This window comes from Pseudophryne corroboree, chromosome 6 (genome assembly GCF_028390025.1).
Source record: "Pseudophryne corroboree isolate aPseCor3 chromosome 6, aPseCor3.hap2, whole genome shotgun sequence".
Classification (NCBI taxonomy): domain Eukaryota; kingdom Metazoa; phylum Chordata; class Amphibia; order Anura; family Myobatrachidae; genus Pseudophryne; species Pseudophryne corroboree.
Window position 1 is genome coordinate 272303278 of NC_086449.1, and position 17768 is coordinate 272321045.

Sequence of the window (17768 nt, forward strand, 5' to 3'; positions counted from 1 at the left end):
ATCAAGAGAGGGTCCGTCACAGTCATACTAATAGCGCCTCATTGGCCTCGGAGGGCTTGGTTCTCGGATCTCCTCGGGTTACTCGCAGACGATCCGTGGCCACTCCCACTACGTCCGGACCTGTTACAACAGGGTCCGTTCCTTTACCCCGATTTAGCGCGGCTGCGTTTGACGGGGTGGCTGTTGAAAAGGCCATCTTAAGAAGAGAGGGCATTCCTGAGTCTGTTATACCAACCATGGTACGAGCTAGGAAGCCGGTTACGGCAGCTCATTATTACAGAATCTGGCGTACTTATATAAGTTGGTGTGAAGCTCGGAAATTTCCGACATCATCTTTTAATTTATCCCGTCTTTTGTTATTTTTACAGATGGGGTTAGATGGAGGACTACGTCTTTCCACACTAAAGGTGCAGGTATCTGCGTTGTCAATTTTCTTTCAAAGGAAATTGGCCTCGTTGCCGTCAATACATACGTTTTTACAGGGTGTAAAGAGGATACAGCCTCCTTTCATTCCACCTACAGCACCATGGGACTTGAATCTGGTTTTAGATTTCTTACAGTCCGATTACTTTGAACCTTTACGACAAGTGGATATTAAATTTCTCACTTGGAAAACGATTTTTCTTTTAGCCTTAGCTTCGGCTAGGCGTGTTTCAGATCTGGGTGCCTTGTCGTGCAAGTCACCGTATTTAGTTTTTCATGATGACAGAGCGGAACTTCGGACGAATCCCGCTTTTCTACCAAAGGTAGTGTCGTCTTTTCACATCAATCAACCAATAGTAGTTCCTGTGTTAACAGGAGATTCTGGAACGTTGGATGTGGTTCGCGCATTGCGCATCTATGTATCCCGAACGTCTACTGTGCGTAAAACGGATACGTTGTTTGTTCTCTATGATGCGGCTAAGAGGGGTTGGCCAGCCTCTAAGCAAACCTTATCCAGATGGATCAAACTGACCATACGTCAGGCTTACCTTTATGCTAGGTTACAGCCACCTACTTCAGTAACAGCTCATTCCACACGTTCTGTGGGAACGTCATGGGCAGCGAGTCGTGGGGCTTCTACGACACAGCTTTGCCGTGCGGCTACTTGGTCTTCAGTGCACACGTTTGTGCGCTTTTACAAGTTTGATACTTTCGCGGCATCAGCATCTAGCTTTGGCCGTTTAGTGTTACAAGTGCCATACAGCTCTCCCACCACGGAGGAAACTTTGGTACATCCCAAGAGTACTCCAGTGACCCCTAGTGGATGATAAAGAAAATAGGATTTTGGTATTTACCAGGTAAATCCTTTTCTTTGAATCCATAGGGGGCACTGGACGCCCACCCAGAGCAGTTTACCTGTTTTAGGAAGTTCAGTGGTTCTTATGGTAACACACTTTCACGACTGGTTTAAATTTAACAAGGGTTAATCAGTTATGGTGTCAACTGTTTAGTTGTCTGTTACGTTTTGTGTCAACTTTATTGTTGTCCGTGAGATTATATGTAATTCTCCTTTGGTCAATCTCTCTATCGATCCTGTTCGGCTCAGTAAAAAACACTGAAGTGCTCGAGGATATGGAGGGGAGGAGTAGTCTCAAAAATTAATTTATTCAGTGCCTTCTTCCGGTGGAAGCCGTCCATATCCCAAGAGTACTCCAGTGCCCCCTATGGATTCAAAGAAAAGGATTTACCTGGTAAGTACCAAAATCCTATTTTTAATATTACTTAATAAACTTTAGAAAATATATTTTATAAAAAATGTCCTAAATAAATATCTAGAGGGTGTTTTGCAACCCACCCCCACCCCCACCCCCACATCCCAGGCCCCCATTAGCAGTAGACGCCCACTGTTCTCAAATCTTAACAGTGGTATCCTGCACAGTCCCTTAATTAGGGTGGCCAATCCTAGGATCAGGATTGGCAGGATCCAGAGTTTTAGGCCTAAAATTGTCCGGGATTCAATTCCGGAATTTGAGCTTCCAATCCCGGGGATTTTGGGATTAGAAGGCACATTTTTTTTCAATGCCAGGCAGCATTGATTTTACTCGGGAGGCTCAGACGCTGCCCAGCTCCCTCTCCCGGCTCCCCCTGCCCCCAGCTGTGCGCATTGTGCAGCGTGACGTGAAGTCAGAGGTCACGCTGCACAGTCTGACTCCAGCCGCCCGCATTTCCCAGATCGCATTTCACCACCTGCAGCAAGTGATCCTGCCCGCACTCCCAGAGGATGTTGTGTAGTTCTGTGGGCAGGGTGGGTCCGAGAAGAGGCAGACTCGGGGTCTGCAAGGAAGGCTATGTCTTTTTGCAGTAGATACATAGAGTAGTAATACTAATAATTTGGTGATTTTAGAGAGAAGCATTCTAGTCAAATATTTAAAAAGCCTGTAGAATGCTTGGTTGTATAGGATGAGATGCTATAACAGGCACGTGTCAGGAAAGTCTTCAAGAACTGAACAATATGCAAGGAGGGGAGAAGATATGATGTGATAGAAACACTCCAGTATATGTGAAGTGTTATCAAAGATTGGTCAGGCTGAATTTTTTAAAGTTAGGGTCACACTTTGAAATTGAGAGGGGAAGCATGGTGGCACAATGGTCAGTTTGCTGCCACACTGCACTGAGTTCTTGGTTCTATTTTCATCATGGCCTTGTCTGTTCATAGTTTGTATGTTCTCTCTATGTTAGGTAAATTTCCTGTGAATTGTAAGCTTTACAGTGACAGGGACTGGTGTAAGTGACTAAATATTTTTGTAAAGCGCTGCATAATGTGTGCTCTATATAAATAACAGTACTGAAATAAAACCCCAATTTACACAGACTTGTTGCTAGATTCATGCCATAGACTCCACATCCCCAGTAGTTATGATGGAGTCTCGCACAGTAGAGAAAAATAAATAATGAATAATTCAAGAATGCATGAGACAGATATTGCTGTAGTTAATTATTATAAAAAAAAATACTATTGCCCTCGCATTACAATTTTTTATTAGGTATTGTGGGCATTTTTAAAAGTGACATGTAGGTAAGTGCTTAAGTGGGAATCTGGTTTTGGGACTGATCTTATTACTAAGATTTAAGGCGAGTGTGCAGCCCTTTTTCATTTAGAGGTCAAATGCAGCCTTTCAAGTGCATCAGGTTGCCCATCACTGTCCTATAGTTTAGTTTATTTTCTTCCATCACATTGAGTTTCAATTATTCCTATTGGTAGTAGAATCTGTTTTGAACGTTTTCACATTTCGTTCCTGGTGTGCATAGTTTGTGGATTAAATTCGGGCTTGAAATTTAAAAGTACCAACAACCTAGTTGCTCTATCAGATACAGAATAGATGACAGCGGAAAACTCCCCAAAGTCGACCTGTTGATCTTGGCTTTCACAGTTTCATCCATATGGCCCTCAGGGTAATGTCAGATATTGAAAAATAGCATTTTAGATGACCTATGTTCCCAGTCGTTCCTGCATTCATGCAGAGAAATGTAATGCTTTAGTACTAGTGCATGACCATGCTACAAACATAAGTACTACACTGCCATCCATTTCTACATGTCCATGCTGGACCATTTTAACAAGTAACATTATAGGAGCACATCTGGCATGTAATCTTCTATTTCTGTCCTTTCCCTACCCTTTCCCATTGGCTGGTACTTTATTGCCTGATTTTTCATTGTTTAGGATGAAGATGAATTTCCAGAATTAAACAGCAGCAGCGGGAGTTCTAGAAATGAAAACCCTCAGCCAAAGATAGCAGCTAAAGTGGTAAGTGGCGGTTTCCGTAACTTTCTTAGTAACCCATAGATAACCTTTTTTTGATTATGTAAAAGGAAACTGAGAATATGCACTGTAAAATCTGGAGTCCTTTATTAACTGTTTTCATTTTCTTTTCAGTTGGATGACTTACCTGACAACTCCCCCATTAACATCGTTCAGACCCCAATCCCCATCACTACTTCCGTACCAAAGCGTGCTAAAAGTCAGAAGAAGAAGGCTCTTGCTGCTGCATTGGCTACAGCCCAGGAATACTCTGAGATTAGCATGGAGCAGAAAAAGCTCCAGGTTTGTCGCACATGCTTCATAAAAATGTTGCAGTGTCCCTGTACGAGGATTTAGAGTCAGCCTGTTGTCATCACTCTAACCTCAAAACTTCATTGCTTAATACAGCTGAAATGCAGAGTAGTATGATGGTCCTGGGAATAAACATAGGGAGTTGTCTGGCACTTCTTTGCTTGCTTTCTGTTATATTTTCTGTACTACAGTCCCTGCTGAAACACCGACTTCAGATCTGGTGTTTGCCATTAGGCCAGGTCTCTTGAAATATCACACATAATTGGATTAACTGAACCCATAAAAGTAGCAGTTTTACCAGCTAATTTGGTTTTTATATTGGCTAGAAATTGCAGCATGGATGGGTCCACGTTTATCTTGACCTTTAATAGGATTAACGGAGCCAGGTCAGTCAGACTTAATCCCCTGATGTATTCTCTGTATTGTATTGTATTGTATTGTATTGCAGCCGAGAACAATAGATGAAGGGTTTATGTTCATAAACCATGGTGTGCCTAGGCGCAGCAAAGAAGTCAAGATAAAGGTGGACCCATCTGTATGGGCCCAAAAAGATTGCCTGTCAAATTCAGCACGACAGCTAAAGTTACCAGATGTCCCTAACATCGATTGACTTCTTAAACCTGATTTCCCAGGTTTGACTTAACATTCGTATGGTCCTATCCAATGGGAGTCTGGTCACTGGACAGAGGAGCTCAATAGCTGGTTTCCCATTTTAAGAATGACAGAAGAACTTTGGCAAGAGCCTAAGGGATAATGAGACAGAAAAGAAAAATTATTTGTAGTTTGCAATAATATTCAGTAGTATTTTATGGAAAATAAGCCTTTCATTATTTTATTATATCATCTCTATTTCTCGTAGATTACCTTTATAATATGCTACAAAATCAGAATGTGTTGAACTATATCGGTACGTTACTGTATATATGTTTTCAGCATTTACTATTTGGGAGATTTCCAGTTAGTAAGTCAGGGGACAGGAAGAATAGATCTCTCACCTCTTTAGTTTATTTTCATGTGCTCTGATGCTGTGTAGGGAGCATAGTCTCCTGCACATCTGTTCACCTGTTGCCCAAAGTACCTTTCATTGTCAGGCAAGTAGATTTGGCTTTCCCTGCAGTGAATATTATTTCAAAACACATAACTGATCAGTCAAACAGATTTATTTGTACCTTGCCAAGTGCAAAGAGGGCACAAGAGAGGAGAAGGGGAGGCAGATGAGCACTTACTATAGATACTAAAAGCTTGCAGATCCACTGGAGGAAAGGTGTGTCCTTGCTCAGTGAAAGTGATCAGAAAGTCAGCCCAGGAACTTTGCCACACTGCTTTGGGATTGACATGGCGACGTTACGTACCTATACTAATCTGCCACAGACAGGAGTTTCGCTAAGTTGCTGAGGAGTTGTATATCTACACTTTACAGTTTTAACTGAAAATGCCAGGAGCCTTTCTTTACAGAAACAAGATTCCAATATTCTGTATTTTTTTAAGTTTTGTACCATTTACGTTTTAACATACTGTAGATTTTCTTTGTGTTGAGGCCGACTTTCCAGATTATGGACGGTCACATAATGTCCTCACATAATGTTTAAAGCAAACTATGCTCCTTTTAATAATAGTCTTTGTATTATTGCAACTTTTATTACCTCAATGTTTTTACCACAGGAAGCCTTATCCAAAGCATCTGGGAAGAAGAGCAAGACTCCTGTACAGCTAGACCTAGGGGATATGCTAGCAGAACTGGAGAGACAGCAACAGGCTATGAAGGCTCGTCAGATCACAAACACCAGACCGTTGTCCTACACTGGTATGTCTCTTCTCATCTCTTCTGTCTTCTTTTTTTTTTTTTTTTTGTATGTGATTTGTCTTCCTATATTTTTGTGTCTGGAAGAAAACTCTATCTAATCTAAAAATCCAAACGTGTTTATTTACTTTTGATTTTATCTTTTTTGGCCAGTGATTATATTATACTACTCATCTCCCATCAGTATATGTGTATACACACACACTATTGATGGTTTTTATTTGTTGGCAGTTCTTATTACTGTGTCTTTCATTACCTACATTGCAATTTTAGAAACTGCCTACTATTATCAGTTCTTAATTGAAGACATGCATCCTCCAGAAATGCTATGAGAAATCTTAAATCACCGCCTTCGCCTCATACCTCGTGAAGGGACTACAGAAGTAGCTAATGCATTAGTTGGCTAAATATTGCTTTAGCTCACAGGTTTTCCAGCTCAGTCCTGAGGACAGTGCATGTTTTCCAGGTCTCTTCACAAAATCACTTGTGAAATAATTAGCTCCATCTGTGGATCTTTTAAAATGGGTCAGTGATTAATGAGAACACCTGTGCACCTGCTAGCTAACCTGCAGAACGGGAGGATCGAGTTTGAGAACCACTGGTTTAGCTGATAAATTACTTTTGGCTTAGATATTTTGTCATATGGTTTAAAAATGCTGTGATATAGCGTCTACAAGCAAATGTTTTTGTTCACAGTTGGTAGTGCGGTCCCATTTCACACCAAAGAACACACAAACAGAAATGTATTCACAAAGGCGCAGACACTGGTGGGTTCTCCAAACCCTTTGGACTCCACTGCTCCAAGGGTCAAGAGGGGAAAAGAAAAAGAAGTTCCAAAACTAAAACGTCCAACTGCACTTAAAAAGGTAAGTTAATATCAGGTATGTACAAAGTAGCTTTCCGGGTTACTTAAAAATAAAATAAAATATAATACAGTAATTACAAATGAGCGTATGTGGCCTGATGTGAGCCATACATCTGTGTTCCAATTCCCCCTTCTGTCGACGCAGAGTCGACCTAACAGACATCGATGATCCGTCTTTGAGTCTGCCAAAAAAACAGCATGTTAAAAATACCAGACTCTCCAATCCCGATTACTTTTTAGTCTGCATCGGCGAATTGAGGATTGCCAACATGTTGGATTTCCCCAGTCCCCTGACCCAGGCATTGGCAGAACTGAGAATTTCCTCAATAGCTGCCTAAAGTATGGGCCCCTTAAGAATGTAACAGATTATCTTTGATGTTACAGCATGGCTTCCATGTTACACTGTCTGAATAGCTTGTTACTGTGTTTCACTAATTTGTATACTAAATATCTGTTTTTGCAAATCAATAAGCATTTTGGTATAAGATTGGTCAAGTATTTTCTCTTAGCAAAACCTGCATTCTACACATTTTTAATCTAAAGCCGGGTGCACACCTTTACAACGGGCGATCAGGCTGATAATTGGACCGAATTCCCTTCGGACCAGACCATGCCTGATTTGCCTGCACATATCAGCTTGATGTAATAAAGGACGGAAAGATTATTGTACATTACAAAGCACTGGGTCGCATACGATATCTTCCAGTTGGCCGTGTAGCATGGCCGACCGTAAGACTTCACATATGACCCGCGGCAGCATGCAGTAGTGGGTACACACTAGCCGATATGCACAATTTGTTGTGTCAATACGGCAAATTGTACCGATACTGGCCTAGTCTGTACCCAGCCTTAGGTACCATATGAACTTGCAAAGTGTAATGATGTTTTACTCTGTTGATACTATATTTCTCTGACGTCCTAAGTGGATGCTGGGGACTCCGTAAGGACCATGGGGAATAGCGGCTCCGCAGGAGACAGGGCACAAAAGTAAAAGCTTTAGGATCAGGTGGTGTGCACTGGCTCCTCCCCCTATGACCCTCCTCCAAGCCTCAGTTAGGTTTTTGTGCCCGGCCGAGAAGGGTGCAATCTAGGTGGCTCTCCTAAAGAGCTGCTTAGAGTAAAAGTTTTGTTAGGTTTTTTATTTTCAGTGAGTCCTGCTGGCAACAGGCTCACTGCAACGCGGGACTTAGGGGAGAAGAAGTGAACTCACCTGCGTGCAGGATGGATTGGCTTCTTAGGCTACTGGACACTAGCTCCAGAGGGACGATCACAGGTACAGCCTGGATGGGTCACCGGAGCCGCGCCGCCGACCCCCTTGCAGATGCTGAAGAGAGAAGAGGTCCAGAAATCGGCGGCTGAAGACTTCCCAGTCTTCTTAAGGTAGCGCACAGCACGGCAGCTGTGCGCCATTGCTCTCAGCACACTTCACACCAACGGTCACTGAGGGTGCAGGGCGCTGGGGGGGCGCCCTGGGCAGCAATGAAAGTACCTATGCTGGCTAAAAATACATCACATATAGCCCCTGAGGCTATATGGATGTATTTAACCCCTGCCAGGTTGTCAGAAAAACCGGGAGAAGAGCCCGCCGGAAAGTGGGCGGGGCCTATTCTCCTCAGCACACAGCGCCATTTTCCTACACAGCTCCGCTGCTAGGAAGGCTCCCAGGCTCTCCCCTGCACTGCACTACAGAAACAGGGTTAAAACAGAGAGGGGGGGCATTTTGTGTGGCGATATTATAATATATTAAGATGCTATAAGGGAAAACACTTATTATAAGGTTGTCCGTGTATAATTATAGCGTTTTGGTGTGTGCTGGCAAACTCTCCCTCTGTCTCCCCAAAGGGCTAGTGGGGTCCTGTCCTCTATCAGAGCATTCCCTGTGTGTGTGCTGTGTCGGTACGTGTGTGTCGACATGTATGAGGACGATGTTGGTGTGGAGGCGGAGAAATTGCCTGTAATGGTGATGTCGCCCCCTAGGGAGTCGACACCGGAATGGATGGCTTATTTATGGAATTACGTGATAATGTCAACACGCTGCAAGGTCGGTTGACGACGTGAGACGGCCGGCAAACCAATTAGTACCTGTCCAGGCGTCTCAAACACCGTCAGGGGCTTTAAAACGGCCATTACCTCAGTCGGTCGACACAGACACAGACACGGACACTGACTCCAGTGTCGACGGTGAAGAAACAGACGTATTTTCCAGTAGGGCCACACGTTACATGATAAGGGCAATGAAGGAGGTGTTACATATTTCTGATACTACAAGTACCACAAAAAAGGGTATTATGTGGGGTGTGAAAAAACTACCTGTAGTTTTTCCTGAATCAGATGAATTAAAAATTGCTAATATCTAAGAAATTATTGGCGTTATACCCTTTCCCGCCAGAAGTTAGGGCGCGTTGGGAAACACCCCCTAGGGTGGATAAGGCATTCACACGCTTATCAAAACAAGTGGCGTTACCGTCTCCAGATACGGCCGCCCTCAAGGAACCAGCTGATAGGAGGCTGGAAAATATCCTAAAAAGTATATACACACATACTGGTGTTATACTGCGACCAGCGATCGCCTCAGCCTGGATGTGCAGTGCTGGGTGGCTTGGTCGGTTTCCCTGACTGAAAATATTGATACCCTTGACAGGGACAGTATTTTATTGACTATAGAGCATTTAAAGGATGCATTTCTATATATGCGAGATGCACAGAGGGATATTTGCACTCTGGCATCAAGAGTAAGTGCGATGTCCATTTCTGCCAGAAGATGTTTATGGACACGACAGTGGTCAGGTGATGCGGATTCCAAACGGCACATGGAAGTATTGCCGTATAAAGGGGAGGAGTTATTTGGGGTAGGTCTATCGGACCTGGTGGCCACGGCAACAGCTGAAAAATCCACCTTTTTACCCCAAGTCACCTCTCAGCAGAAAAAGACACCGTCTTTTCAGCCTCAGTCCTTTCGTCCCCATAAGGGCAAGCGGGCAAAAGGCCAGTCATATCTGCCCAGGGGTAGAGGAAAGGAAAAAAGACTGCAGCAGGCAGCCCCTTCCCAGGAACAGAAGCCCTCCACCGCTTCTGCCAAGCCCTCAGCATGACGCTGGGGCCTTACAAGCGGACTCAGGTGCGGTGGGGGGTCGTCTCAAGAGTTTCAGCGCGCAGTGGGCTCACTCGCAAGTGGACCCCTGGATCCTACAGGTAGTATCTCAGGGGTACAGATTGGAATTCGAGACGTCGCCTCCTCGCAGGTTCCTGAGGTCTGCTTTACCAACGTCTCCCTCCGACAGGGAGGCAGTATTGGAAGCAATTCACCAGCAGGTGATAATCAAAGTACCCCTCCTACAACAAGGAAAGGGGTATTATTCCACACTATTTGTGGTACCGAAGCCAGACGGCTCGGTGAGACCTATTCTAAATCTGAAATCTTTGAACACTTACATACAAAGGTTCAAATCAAGATGGAGTCACTCAGAGCAGTGATAGCGAACCTGGAAGAGGGGACTATATGGTGTCCTTGGACATCAAGGATGCTTACTTCCATGTCCCAATTTGCCCTTCTCACCAAGGGTACCTCAGGTTCGTGGTACTGAACTGTCACTATCAGTTCAGACGCTGCCGTTTGGATTGTCCACGGCACCCCGGGTCTTTACCAAGGTAAGGGCCGAAATGATGATTCTTCTTCGAAGAAAAGACGTCTTAATTATCCCTTACTTGGACGATCTCCTGATAAGGGCAAAGTCCAAGGAACAGTTGGAGGTCGGAGTAGCACTATCTCGGGTACTGCTACAACAGCACGGGTGGATTCTAAATATTCAAAAATCGCAGCTGATCCCGACGACACGTCTGCTGTTCCTAGAGATGATTCTGGACACAGTCCAGAAAAAGGTGTTTCTCCCGGAGGAGAAAGCCAGGGAGTTATCCGAGCTAGTCAGGAACCTCCTGAAACCAGGAAAAGTGTCAGTGCATCATTGCACAAGGGTCCTGGGAAAAATGGTGGCTTCTTACGAAGCGATTCCATTCGGCAGATTTCACGCAAGAACTTTTCAGTGGGATCTGCTGGAAAAATGGTCCGGATCGCATCTTCAGATGCATCAGCGGATAACCCTGTCTCCAAGGACAAGGGTGTCTCTTCTGTGGTGGCTGCAGAGTGCTCATCTACTAGAGGGCCGCAGATTCGGCATTCAGGACTGGGTCCTGGTGACCACGGATGCCAGCCTGAGAGGCTGGGGAGCAGTCACACAGGGAAAAAATTTCCAGGGAGTGTGGTCAAGTCTGGAGACTTCTCTCCACATAAATATACTGGAGCTAAGGGCAATTTACAATGCTCTAAGCTTAGCAAGACCTCTGCTTCAAGGTCAGCCGGTATTGATCCAGTCGGACAACATCACGGCAGTCGCCCACGTAAACAGACAGGGCGGCACAAGAAGCAGGAGGGCAATGGCAGAAACTGCAAGGATTCTTCGCTGGGCGGAAAATCATGTGATAGCAGTGTTCATTCCGGGAGTGGACAACTGGGAAGCAGACTTCCTCAGCAGGCACGACCTCCACCCGGGAGAGTGGGGACTTCATCTGGAAGTTTTCCACATGATTGTGAACCGTTGGGAAAGACCAAAGGTGGACATGATGGCGTCCCGCCTGAACAAAAAACTGGACAGGTATTGCGCCAGGTCAAGAGACCCTCAGGCAATAGCTGTGGACGTTCTGGTAACACCGTGGGTGTACCAGTCGGTGTATGTGTTCCCTCCTCTGCTTCTCATACCCAAGGTACTGAGAATTATAAGACGTAGAGGAGTAAGAACTATACTCGTGGCTCCGGATTGGCCAAGAAGGACTTGGTACCCGGAACTTCAAGAGATGCTCACAGAGGACCCATGGCCTCTGCCGCTAAGAAGGGATTTGCTTCAGCAAGTACCATGTCTGTTCCAAGACTTACCGCGGCTGCGTTTGACGGCATGGCGGTTGAACGCCGGATCCTAAGGGAAAAAGGCATTCCGGAAGAGGTCATCCCTACCCTGGTCAAAGCCAGGAAGGAGGTGACCGCACAACATTATCACCACAGGTGGCGAAAATATGTTGCGTGGTGTGAGGCCAGGAAGGCCCCCACGAAGAAATTTCAACTCTGTCGATTCCTGCATTTCCTGCAAACAGGAGTGTCTATGGGCCTAAAATTGGGGTCCATTAAGGTTCAAATTTCGGCCCTGTCGTTTTTCTTCCAGAAAGAATTGGCTTCAGTTCCTGAAGTCTAGACGTTTGTCAAGGGAGTACTGCATATACAACCCCCTTTTGTGCCTCCAGTGGCACCGTGGGATCTCAACGTAGTTCTGGGATTCCTCAAATCACATTGGTTTGAACCGCTCAAATCTGTGGATTGGAAATATCTCACATGGAAAGTGACCATGCGGTTGGCCCTGGCCTCGGCCAGGCGAGTGTCAGAATTGGCGGCTTTGTCTCACAAAAGCCCATATCTCTTTTTCCATTCGGACAGGGCAGAACTGCGGACTCGTCCCCAGTTTTTCTCTAAGGTGGTGTCAGCGTTTCACCTGAACCAGCCTATTGTGGTACCTGCGGCTAATAGGGACTTGGAGGACTCCAAGTTGCTAGATGTTGTCAGGGCCCTGAAAATATATGTTTCCAGGACGGCTGGAGTCAGGAAAACTGACTCGCTGTTTATCCTGTATGCACCCAACAAACTGGGTGCTCCTGCTTCTAAGCAGACGATTGCTCGTTGGATTTGTAGTACAATTCAGCTTGCACATTCTGTGGCAGGCCTGCCACAGCCAAAATCTGTAATTGCCCATTCCACAAGGAAGGTGGGCTCATCTTGGGCGACTGCCCAAGGGGTCTCGGCTTTACAACTTTGCCGAGCTGCTACTTGGTCAGGGGCAAACACGTTTGCAAAATTCTACAAATTTGATACCCTGGCTGAGGAGGACCTGGAGTTCTCTCATTCGGTGTTGCAGAGTCATCCGCACTCTCCCGCCCGTTTGGGAGCTTTGGTATAATCCCCATGGTCCTTACGGAGTCCCCAGCATCCACTTAGGACGTCAGAGAAAATAAGAATTTACTTACCGATAATTCTATTTCTCGTAGTCCGTAGTGGATGCTGGGCGCCCATCCCAAGTGCGGATTGTCTGCAATACTTGTACATAGTTATTGTTACAAAAATCGGGTTATTATTGTTGTGAGCCATCTTTTCAGAGGCTCCGCTGTTATCATGCTGTTAACTGGGTTCAGATCACAGGTTGTACAGTGTGATTGGTGTGGCTGGTATGAGTCTTACCCGGGATTCAAGATCCTTCCTTATTGTGTACGCTCGTCCGGGCACAGTATCCTAACTGAGGCTTGGAGGAGGGTCATAGGGGGAGGAGCCAGTGCACACCACCTGATCCTAAAGCTTTTACTTTTGTGCCCTGTCTCCTGCGGAGCCGCTATTCCCCATGGTCCTTACGGAGTCCCCAGCATCCACTACGGACTACGAGAAATAGAATTATCGGTAAGTAAATTCTTATTATTCTCAGTTACAATGGTTCATTCCTCCATGTCTCTTTAAATGCCTTACAAACACTGTGAAGATGTGTCCTTCACACAGACTTTCAGAAAACATACAGACCTAGGACTGTTTTTTTATTTAACATACTACTACTGACTTATTAATTTTATGTAGTAATCAAATATATTGTAAATTTTAAACTAAAATGGTTTCTCCAAAGGGGACATGCACTGACATCTGTGAAGACACCTTAGACAAAATAGTATAGGAGATGTAAACTCTTGGCCTATTCATATATTGCTTACCAACTGGAGGCCCACATGCCTAATCCTTTTTAACGGTTGTAACCAGGTTGCAGTCAGATTCTATTACACAAACTACATGTATAGGTTATGTTTTTGAATAAACATGCAGCAGTCCCATAGAACGTTGTTAGCCTTCCCTATTTATTTTATATTTCTCCCTAGCTGGAGACATACATGCTTTATTTGTATATCCTTGTGGCTCATGGTTTTTTTGTTGGTTTTATGATTAGATTGACGCATGCCACTGGTGCCGGGCACAGACCTGAAACATAATATTGTTCTGAATATGATGTAATTATGTCTCCTTGTAGATTATTTTGAAAGAAAGGGAAGAAAAGAAAGGACGTTTAACAGTGGATCAAAGTGTTCTGAGTTCAGATGAGCAAAAAGATATCCCTTTAAGTTTTGCTGATGATCAGTCTGAGGAGTTGGCTTCACAAGAAGGTAGCCTGAGCGAAAGATAAAAAGTAGAGTGACACCATGTTTTTAATTAAACCATATTTGAAATTAGAATATAGAAATATTTTATACATTTTAAAGTGGCTTAAACGGATACCGAGTGCTGGGCAAGAATGTGTTTTTTGTCATTCTATTTCTCCCGTATTCTATCACAAAGATGCTGCAGTGACATTAACGCTGGGAATCTACCGTTCCACCTAATCCCTAATGAGCTGTATTCGATTGAGGGCCTGATTCTGAGGTGGGAGTAAAGCAAGAAAGACCAAGTAATGTTGCAGAGAGATTTAGATTTGGGTGGGGTGTGTCCAAACTGAAATCTAAATTGCAGTGTAAAAATAAAGCGTCCAGCATATGTGTAGGCTACATGCAAAAGCTGCCAGTATTTACCCTGCATATAAAAAAAAAAAAAAAAAAGGAATAGTGTATTTGCAGACCTTGCAGTGCAACATGGTTTGTCCAGGTTTAAAGTTACTTGATCTTACTTGCTTTACTTCCAACTCTGAATTAAGCCCTGAGATCTGATAACTATGCAGGCATTTTACTGGAGGTCATTGAACTCATTGTAATGTAGTGTAACCAGATTGATATAATATGTGCTTTGTGACATTTTTCCTGCATGAAGTAGACTGTGACCATAATGGATTGCAAATGTTGGCTACAATACTCAGGTAGGCTGTAGCAAATAAGCTCAGGCAAAGTAAAGAGAGTTGACTGGTAACCTAGAAAGAGATACAAAATAATTACATTACGTAAGGAACCGCCTAAAGATTTATTGTCCAGTCTGGCTGGTTGGAATGAAAATCTGGAATGTATGGGTGCAAATGACAATTTACCATTTGCCCCGAAATGCCGGAAAACTGACAAAAACAGTTGTTCAGACAATTTATCTGATTGACCATTTAATCTGATTGATTGACCAATTTATATGATTGACGTTTTTCAATGTTTAGGAGCAAATGGTCAGTTGTAATTTTTTCCGATACATTACCAGATTTTCTTTCCAACCAGCCAGATTGGACAATAAATCTTTAGGTGTATGGCGCACTTAATACTTGCAACGAAATTTTAAGTAAAGTAGCTAGCAACATAACTAAAGGAGGAACTTCAAAACTGTGGAATAAGTATCAAGAGACTCCGTCCATTCAAAACCAAACTGGTAAAGCTAAGAAAAGATCCACAACTCCATGCTGTGATAAAAGAATGAAAAAACTGTGCTTGAGAGTCAGAAAAAAATTGGCCGCAAAAAGATTTAGGTGAATGTGGTGTAAACATCAGTGCCAGGACTGTTCGACGCAGACTTCAGTATTTTATTTTAAACACAATTTTATCTCACAATTATCTCACACATTTTATCTCTCAAACAAAGACAGAAAAGATTAGAATGGGCTAAAAAGCATATTAATTAATTAATTAGAAGAACAATTAAACAGTGTCATCTGGAGTGACAAACCAGAATATCCATATTTGGTAGTGATGGAATGGAATATGTCCGCAGAAGAATTGAAGATTTGCTCCCTGAGTGTGCAACACGTACTGTGAAGCATCCAGTTAGTGTTATGCTGTAGGGATGTATGACAGCAAAGGTGTGCAACGAATTTGTGTGATCAATGGAACTTTTTAAATGGCAAATACATTAGTGTCCCACAGTGGGGAAAGCGGGACAGTTGAGGGGAGCAACTATGCAGAGTAGTGGGTAAGCAGTGGATGAATAGACGATGTGTGCATGCGCACAGCATATATACTCAGTGCAGAGAGAGCCTGGGGGTAGCCCAGCATCTGGGAGAGTGCTGTGCATGCCCCCACAGTACCGGAAACAGGAGTGACATGAGACCCCGGCCCTTATCCCTAGGCTACACCCCTTTCCTGATTTGGGCACGCTTTTGGCACGCCAAAGATCCCGACCCACTGGCTACCAATGTCGAGAGGTATGTAATTGCAGCAAAAGAATTCCCAACAAAGTACTAATGAATATTGTGCGAAACTAGGAAATGTACTTTTCCACAGTTAAGTACGTATAACTGTTTTCTCTAGCATCCATAAGGGATATTGGGGAGACTAAGTACGATGAGGTATAGACTGGGTCCAAAGGAGCTGGTGCACCTTACATTTCTTCACTGGGTGTGCTGGCTCCTCCCCTCTATGCCCCCTCCCACAGGCTGTTTAGAAAAAAGTGCCTTCAGGAGAGGATGCACATCTCTGCAGCTCCAGAGAGTTTTCTTCAATTTATTTTAAACTTTTATTATTTTCGGTATTCTGTTTGGGCAACAGCATACCTGCACCGTGGGAGTTAAGGGGGAGAGGGGGGTGCTCACCGGCCTATCGAGTTCTCAGAGCAGCTTCCCCGCTGCAGGACCACCGTCCTGAGAGGTTGTTTGTTCAGCGGGGCACTGCGCCATAGCTGTCGCAATCGCAGCACGTCCCTAACGTATGCCTGAAGATGACTACTGGTGAGTACAAGCCGGGGGCCCCGCTAGGGGGGTCCCCCGGTTCCTGGTGCAGCTAAACGTGTGCGTGGCATACGGGACCCGCTAGACCCCCCGTGTAAACTGACTAGCGGTGGTTTAAACTAGCACCTGTGTGATTTTTTATTTTTTTAAGCAAACTAGGAGACATTGCCAGTATAAAAATCTCTGTAGCGCCGGCGCCCTTGGGGGTGGGGGGAGAAGCGGAGCTACCTCAGAGCGAGACCAGCTGCATTTTGGCACCTTGGCACCTTCCTCTGTTTAATGCAGCAGCAAGCACACTCAGCTCCTCCTGACTCACAAGACACGCTGGAAAACTGGTACAGGGTGTAGCAAAGGGGGAGAGCCGCTATTGTACACAATCTGTGTCCTATACAGGACAGACATAATTAGTGTTTCACTGTGATAGAATAAGCTGACAGCCTCACTAGGGCTGTATAGCTGGGAGTGTACTGGTCTTCTCCCTGTGTGTCTCTCCTCTCACATACAGTAAGGGCAGGCTTGATAAGTATTACTGTCTGTGTGTATGTCATTGTAATTACTGTAAACATGGGTAAGCACAAACTATGCAGTGTATGCCACACCAGATTCTCTCCCTTATCATCTGATTGTTTCATGTGAACAATGCAGCCAATCTTCGCAACTCAGTGAAGGGGCTGGGGAAGAGGGTCCAGAGCCCTCCTGGCTAGGGGCTCTTAAGAATATGATGTCTGACATGTCATCACAACTCACTGCTACTGTTAAGAAAACTCAGCTACTACAACAGGCTATTGCAGACTTAGCTGCTAGGGCAGATGTTACACAGCCCCTTCTCTCTAGCTCAGGACCATAAAAGCATGGTTTACCTGCTCTACTCTCTGATTCAGATGATGAAATACAGGAGGATGGGGATGACTTGGATCCCATTAGTGGGGATTCCGCTTCTGCTCAGGGTATTGAACCACTCAGTCTGGCTGTACGGGACGTGTTAAAGCTCCCTCTAGAGGATGCTGCGTCACAGCAGTCATTTTTCTTTGCACAGAACAAGCCTAATGTCACTTTCCCTGTTCTGCAGAGTTAGATGACCTGTTTAAGTTAGCCTGGAAAAATCCAGACAAAAAAATACCAAGTGTCAAAAAGATTTTTGCACACTTTCCTATTTGCTCCTGAAGATAGGAAATTCTGGGAAGAACCCCTGGGTGTTGACGTATCAGTCTCTCGACTGTCAAAAAAGGTGGTGCTGCTTGCCCCGGGCTCCTTTTACCATAAAGGACCCTGGGGACAGAAAAATAGAGACTACACTAAAGTCTATCTACACAGCAGCAGGTGTATCGCAAAGGCTGGTCACAGCGGGTTGCTGGATGACCCATGCCATTT

General features: G+C 44.5%; 1 protein-coding gene across 1 annotated transcript in view; it reads left to right on the plus strand.

Annotated features, from left to right (window-relative positions):
• Positions 1-17768, plus strand: part of SECISBP2L (SECIS binding protein 2 like) — a 197623-nt gene that overhangs the window by 114138 nt on the left and 65717 nt on the right. Inside the window, exons 9-13 of the mRNA XM_063926038.1 lie at positions 3647-3730; positions 3860-4027; positions 5699-5840; positions 6534-6703; positions 13803-13935. Coding sequence (XP_063782108.1) covers positions 3647-3730; positions 3860-4027; positions 5699-5840; positions 6534-6703; positions 13803-13935 — 697 coding nt within the window. The remainder of the gene's footprint in view (positions 1-3646; positions 3731-3859; positions 4028-5698; positions 5841-6533; positions 6704-13802; positions 13936-17768) is intronic.